This window comes from Haematobia irritans, chromosome 5, assembly GCF_050003625.1.
Source record: "Haematobia irritans isolate KBUSLIRL chromosome 5, ASM5000362v1, whole genome shotgun sequence".
Lineage (NCBI taxonomy): Eukaryota > Metazoa > Arthropoda > Insecta > Diptera > Muscidae > Haematobia > Haematobia irritans.
In genome coordinates this window covers 63989322-63996840 of record NC_134401.1, presented here as the reverse complement: position 1 = coordinate 63996840, position 7519 = coordinate 63989322, and the positions used below count along the sequence as shown (strand labels likewise).

Sequence of the window (7519 nt, the reverse complement as noted above, 5' to 3'; positions counted from 1 at the left end):
AACCGTGTTTCTTCAGGAAAGGCAGCAGACGTTTATTCAAACACTCTTTCACGTAAATTTCTTGGTTGAAAGTCCCGGAAGCTATGAAAATGCTGCTTTTCAAGCCACAGGTACGGATGGCTTGCCAAACCACATATTTCTTTGCGAACTTTGTCAGTTTTATGTGCTTGAAAATATCTGCTACCTTTCCCCTTCCTTTTGCCGTATAAAACTCCTGTCCCGGAAGCTGCTTGTAGTCGGCTTTGACGTAGGTTTCGTCGTCCATTACCACGCAGTCAAACTTCGTCAGCATCGTCGTGTACAGCCTCCGGGATCGCGCTTTGGCCGTCGTATTTTTTTATCATCGCGATTTGGAATCACTACCTTCTTGTAAGTCGATAGTCCGGCTCGTTTTTTGGCTCGATGCACGGTTGTAGACGATACACCCAGCTTATTTGCGGCATCTCGGAGAGAGAGGTTAGGGTTTCGCTTGAAACTACCGACAACTATCTTTGTCGTCTCAGCGGCTTCCGGTTTTCGATTTCCCCCCGATCCAGACTTACTGGCTGTCGACAAACGTTCCCCAAACACCTTAATTACATTTGTAACGGTTGATTTGGCAACTTTTAGCGATTTTGCCAGCTTTGCGTGCGAGTAGCTCGGATTTTCGCGATGCGCGAGCAAAATTTTGATACGCTGCTCTTCTTGCTTGGACGGCATTTTGACAACTGAAGAGTGAATTCCAAAATCAAAATAGAAGTAACATTCTACACACACACCTTCAAAATGAGGGGTGTTCAGGTTTTTTAAATGCAAAACTGAAAGAAATACGTCAAGTTTATATTGACCAAATTTTGACCGTATCACCCTTTATAGATATTTAATCTGGCTTTTGTACAATTTAAAAGACAATGTAAATAAGTTTTAAGATACCTTACATTGGCAAGCGTTACCACAACCCAAGTTAATCGATTGTGGATGACAGTCTTTAGTAGAACTTTCTACGAAATTCATGGTGGAGGGTACATATGATTCAACCTGGCCGAACTTACGAATGTATATACTTTTTTTAATTGATTAGTGCTAAAAAAAAAATAATTTGCTTTTGTAAAACAAATAACTAACTTGTTACCTAAGAGATTTTCAAGAAAATAAAACACATCAGATTCATGTACATTTTTAAAAAATGTTTATAAAATTTAATGAAATTAAAAAATACATAAAATAATTAATACTTATAAGTATACATTTTGTTAAACTGCTTAAATAGATACATATGTTTTTTTTTGTTTTACCAATTTGTTTAAAAAATAAGAACTAATAAACACAATTAGCCTATAACAAATTACATAGAATTTAAAAACATTGAGATAGTCAATTATAAGTGGTAATGAAATCTTTGGTTAAATTTGAATTAATGGTGTTAACAAACTTTCGTCATTTATTTTACAAATATAAATGAAATTATTTTAACTATATTCAGTAATGGATAAAATATAAAATACACGAGTGAAACCATATAAATAAGCATTTTTATTGAGAAATTAAAAAAAAAAAAAAACGATTTGGAAGACTATAAGAAGATCAATGAAATAAAACATTTATAAATACTCGAATACAGATTGATTTCCATATTTTGCCAATTAAAACTAAAAAGAAATTATTTTAAAATTTAATTTTGGTTGCTAACAAATTGTTTTGTATTGTGAATAGAAATTAAAAAGTATATTAATCGCGTTTTCACCGACTAGATAATAATTTAAAATTAAATTGAACAATGGTAACAAAAGGAAAATATTGTCAATCAACTGAATGAATAAGATTTGTTTCCAGTCCTATACATGAATCAACGAATTCGTAATAATTACTTAATTTCAAAGACAATAATTGCAGTTACTAAGACAAATATCCTTTAAGAATATGTAGAGTATGCGTAATTTAATCATTTAATCGTTAATACGAAATTTATATTAAGAGATTTTATTATTTTGGTATATGTACAGTTAGGTATTAGATCAATCATTATTTGGTTAAAGATAATTCAATTAGCATTTTGCTAATTTTGAACAAGTCAGTTAAATGTTGCTTAACTAATGTCAGTGATTATTGTTATGTCATTTTCGTCATGATAAAATTATCTATGCTCACAAAAATCAATTATTGTTATTTTTTTTAAGATTTCCCCATCATTGGTAAAAATTGTTTTAAAAGTAAATGCTCCCCAAATCAAAATAAAATGAACTAAAGAGAGTTTCGAGAAAATAATATAATTAATTTGAGCTTGAGCCTTTTGTTCTAATTTATTTCCTTTAACAAAAAAAATACATTTTTGGTCAAATTTGATAAGTTGATAACATCCAACAAAACTGTTACCTGTTATAACATTAAAAAATAAAATAAAAAAGTCCTTTTTTCAACAAGTGCACAGAAAAAGAGTTTTGATTTCGAAGAAATAAAATTTTAGACAAACGGAGTTTTCTTTTCACACTCATAAATTTTGTTTTAAAGCAAAAAAAAAAAAAAACATTACACTAAACAAATTCGTAACGTTAAATATAACTTATTTTTATTGCAATTTTATATTTTTTTTTTCTTTTTGAAATTTTCCACAGCTTAATGAAATCTTACTTTTTTTAAGTATGTCTCAAACATTTTATGATACGTGGGTAAAAGTTCAATGACCGTACAAACTAGTTCCAAGATTAATAATATTCGGCAAAATTTTGAGAGAAATTTTGGCTCTTCGGATTTCAAAATTGTCCTGTGATCGACTTATATATAAGCAATATCAAGTGGTTTCTCAAATTATGAAATGTCAATTGGTACAACCGAAGAAAACATACATTCAATCTGAAAGAGATTTAAGATGAATGAAATTCCACTTTGCTCTAAATTCATTTTATAAATTAAAAGTGATTTTAGCTGTCAGGTATGGGAATAAGTTTTCCAAAAACCACATTAAGATTATTAAAAATTTTGGAAAAAATGGAAATTTATAAATCTCATTTTGTTGAAGGATTTAAGTTTATTCAAACCATGGCTTTTTGAATAAAGGCATCGGAATTTCTTTATGCATAATTCTGTCTTTTGTATGATCTCAAATATGATGTTTTATCACGTTTTGTACTAATTAGTACAGGTAGTCATAAAATATCATGATGAGGTAAAATACAGAGTTATGAAAAACATACAGAGGCATACTTAAGGGATCAACTGAATTTCTTTGTTGGTTGCGAGGCAGAATTTAGATTGTCAATTTTTGTTTATATTCAAAATATATTTCGTTGATGACATTGACCCAGGTATTGTTTTTGGTTTTATCATATTCCCCTGCCCTGTCTATTTGTTCCTACACAGAGAATACAGATTGGTTGTGATAATCGAATTTATTGCCAACCTCATTTTGGAAGTTGCTGCAACTGTCTGTTGGCAGTTGTGTCACCTAACTAATGAAATAGGTTATGGGTGACTTCGTTATTCGATTGTACCACCCAACCATATTAATATCCCCAATCGAATTGAAAAGTAGATACATATATTTTATTAAATTACAAATAATAGGTTTATTGTTATTTAAATATTATTTAGAGCAAAATACAGATGCACAAAAAATGATTATAGACGGCATACCCGGCCCAAGGGAAGTACATATGCCACAAGAGATTGAAATTTGCGAACGAAAATCTTTGACTTTTCATCATTACCCATGACACAAACACCTCCTCAATGAAAAATTTGATGAACAGTTCAACGAATGATATAGCCTTTAAAACGCCTTCAAAATAAAATCCGAATCAACAGACAACGTTAGCGCCCATAACCCACCGTAGTATGCTTTACGGTCCAAAAACTAAACTTGATTTCCACAGGCCGCATTTGATGATTTCATTGATCCCTGAAATTCGAAATTATATTTTGTGTCCTTAAACATAAACAGTTCAGCTACAAACCATGGTTTTTTATTCGGTTTCAGTCCATTGCAAGCTTTTGAAGATAATACCTTGTATGCGGCCCATGGAGGTTTTACATCTTGGCAGTACTCGTTTTGAGTTGAAATCCATGTCCACATGTTATGGATTTAATAATACAAAATATAATGAATTTAACAATAATGACATTGACATTTGAAAAATTATTCAAATCGAATTCGGCTGTGGTTACCAAATGTGAGTGATGATTATTAAATAACAGTTGAGAAATTTCTTTACGGTAGGTCGTATGTACCAATGTCAGGAAATATTTTTCATAGAAGTGACATTTGGTTGTCACAACTATTTATCTTTCAACACACAAGAAAACTTATTGCAATTTTCACCAAATGGTTGTAGGGGACAAATAATATTCAACAATACTGGAAAACTATTGAGACAACTTATATTATGTTCTGAGTGTCGAATATTTATTACTGCAAACGTTTTCCAACCAATCTGTTTTCTGTGTGTATGTTAAATATTCTGTATTCACCTCATCCAATTGTTGGATTAGGGGATGAGGTAACTAAAGGATATCGTGGAATGCTTCCTTAGTTAACATATTTGCTGTATATTAGGAGCTAAGAGAAACCTGATTTTTTACTTCAAAGACCAGTACCTGGCAAATAATTGATCTGCAAGAAATAAAATAATATTACCTCTTGGGTAACTATTTCTCTCGAACAACTTTTCGTAATATTTGGGATATTATTTCGTAGATAGTTTTGAAAATTTCTGGTGTTTGCATAAATTCTCCTGGAATTGATTTAACAAATGAGTGTCCCATGATTATGCAAGATTCTACTATGCAAGATATTTCTTAAATGATTGCATAATGATAACTCCAAGGAGATATTGTACTTACTATTTAGGACTTCATTTATTTCAACTATTTTCAAATTTTCTGTTAAAAATACAGTGGATGCATGCTGGTGGAGAATACCATAGTTGGCAGCGTTTTCATTGCGTGCTCTCATATTTCTTTTAATTTTGGCAACTTCGCAAATGTTCTTAAAATAATTAAATTCGGTCGACCATATTCAAACAAATCGAGAGTTCCATTTGACTAATATAAAATCTTGGCTGCACTGAAAACCGTTTTTGGACCGATATATAGACCAATATGTGGCCCATTAATGCAAATTGATTTAGTGGACCACGATATTGTAATTCTGAACGGAAATAACCCATGGAAATTATTAGCATATTAAAGATATAACAAAAACTTTATAAATAGTTAAACTATATAGACAGATTTTTTTTTAATCCAACTTCTCAACAAATAAAAAAAATCACCTTGGCTTGGAAACAAATAAATATCGATAGCTTAGATTGACGGTCATTCCGCTTGAAGTAAAACTCATTTGTTTGTTTTGATCTTAGGGGAATATGGAGAGTAATTTGATCCTAGGGGAACAGTGAGTAATTATCCCATATTGTGCTAGTACGGGTATACTCTATTATCCTATCAAAGAGTATGATTGACTTGTGAGTTAGCAGGCAGTTGGATAGTTTTCCATCATAATTGTCACATTTGGAGCATCTGCAGATTATTATGATAGAGTTTTGCAAGGATATGTCGCATTTGAACATCAATTGGCTCGGCCAGGGAGTTCATTTTGTTCGCATTTTTGTTTGGAAATCGTTCGTTGTCTGCAGAGGTTTATATTGGTTTGATTTCAGTTTTGTTTTTGTCTGGCATACTACCACCTCTCTTTATAGATACATTGATATTTGTTTTTATGTTTTTTTTTTTTGCATTCGGTAGCTGCCATTTCTCTAATGTTTTTTTTTTTGAGATATTTTTCTTGTTATTTGATTTTGTCTTTATAGCCTTAAATGTAGTTGAATTTAAAACCAAATACCCTTTGGCACCAACATCATGGCAATCTGACCGTTGGTCACATGTGTCACAGCATGTGAACACAATGGTTATGTGTGGGTGAAAGTGGTATGGGGGTGGTATTTAAATGCTCGCTATGAGTATTGTTGTATGTCCTTAAGCCTAACTTTGACTTATACTTATCCAAAGGAGGAGAAGAAGAAGTAGAATTCATGCCTCATGCTTAATAGCGGGGTGGTTGTGTTGGTGGTGTAGTTGTTGGATCTGTGATTACCGTCAACAAAGCCCCTTGTGAGGCATCCTACAGCTATACGAGATGACCATCAGCATCGGTAAATGCCACGGTGGCACCGCCAGCATTGAATGTGGTTAGACTATGAGGATTTGAGGGGTCATAGGCTGCACTGGCGGTCATTAGCAGGTTATTACTAATGCCAACTGAATTAGGGATGTTAAGCACTTGTAAGCTGCCAGGTGGCCCAGATACAGTCACCATACCGGCGTTTATTAGTGCAGATGGTTGTTGCTGGAGCTGTTGGTGTTGGTGTTGTTTGTTGCGATTGGGATCCTTCAGTATGCTCTGCGGTTGTTTGGGTGTAGAACTGGGCACCGACATCAGGCTGCCATTGCCCACACTCGATGTTGTTGTCAGGGTTGACGAGGTAGATGATATATTCAAGGGATGTAGGTCATGCATCATATGCACGCCACCCATATTGGTTGTAGTGTGGTGAGTTACATCCGGCGGTGGTACATGGGATACACCCTTGAGGATGCCACGCCTTAAGGTTCCACTGCCCCCATTGCCCATAGATGGAGCTGCCGCCAATATAGTGCCGCTTATCATGGAGGCCTGGGATACTGGTTGCAGATGGGCCATTGGCATGGGCTGTGTAAAATCAATTTGAGCAGCATAATCCTGAAAAAAAACAAAGACAAGAAAATAAGGATATCATTAAAACGTAAAGTCTCAATGCGAGTCAAATTTATCTCTCGTAATATGACACATGTCCTTGCAAATTATTCATTTCTGTATGATAACTCGTAGGGCTCAGCATGCGAGTTCAATTTCTGAAACAAAATAAAAAGTGCAATAAAACAGAATCCCACAAAGAACAAAAAAACATACAACTTCCTTTCGCCCTTTACATCATGTAGTTGGGTAGGAATCCATGGCAAAGTTCTTTTTGTGTTCGTTATTTTCTTAGGAGACATTTTTATATAAACCGACGTTTTAATGGGAAAACTTTTCCCACTGATGAGCTTCTTTCTTTCTTTTTGTTGTTCGAAAATATCAGCAAAATGAAAGAAAAGATACAAAAACAAAGCAAAACGAATAAGTCTTCCAAAAGAAAGAGCTTGAAAACAAAAGGGGTTTGCAAAAAGAAAACTAGACTGTCATATCAACTTTTTGTCAAAACCTCTAAATAGTTTATTTGTTGATGTTGGGGGAGTTGATGAAGAGATGATGATGATGGGCAAGTAAGTAAATTCTCCATTTTGCTTTGTACATGAAGTCGCCTTGTAAGAAGTCGCTTTGGAAGGCAAAAAAAGATATGCTTGACATGACCAGAAGTCATATTGCCAATTTACATACACGCATAGGAGTTTGCTATGGGAACGAAAAAATAAGGTTATATTGGAATGAAAAGCGTTTTGGCTATAAATAGGGCCGAAAACAATAAATAGCATTTTGAAACGAATTATGAGTACTAAGCGATACAAA

The 7519-nt window shown here is 33.4% G+C and overlaps 1 protein-coding gene across 5 annotated transcripts in view; it reads right to left on the bottom strand.

The window, feature by feature from the left end:
* Window positions 1-3698: 3698 nt before the first annotated feature.
* The window catches only part of sns (nephrin adhesion molecule sticks and stones), a 515450-nt gene continuing 511629 nt past the window's right edge, over window positions 3699-7519 (bottom strand). For 4 of the 5 annotated variants that reach the window (XM_075309654.1, XM_075309651.1, XM_075309652.1 and 1 more), the window contains one exon: window positions 3699-6712. In XM_075309654.1, the coding sequence (XP_075165769.1) occupies window positions 6101-6712 (612 nt within the window). In that variant the 3' untranslated portion in view covers window positions 3699-6100. The remainder of the gene's footprint in view (window positions 6713-7519) is intronic. The other variant, XR_012722648.1, reaches the window with a different exon arrangement.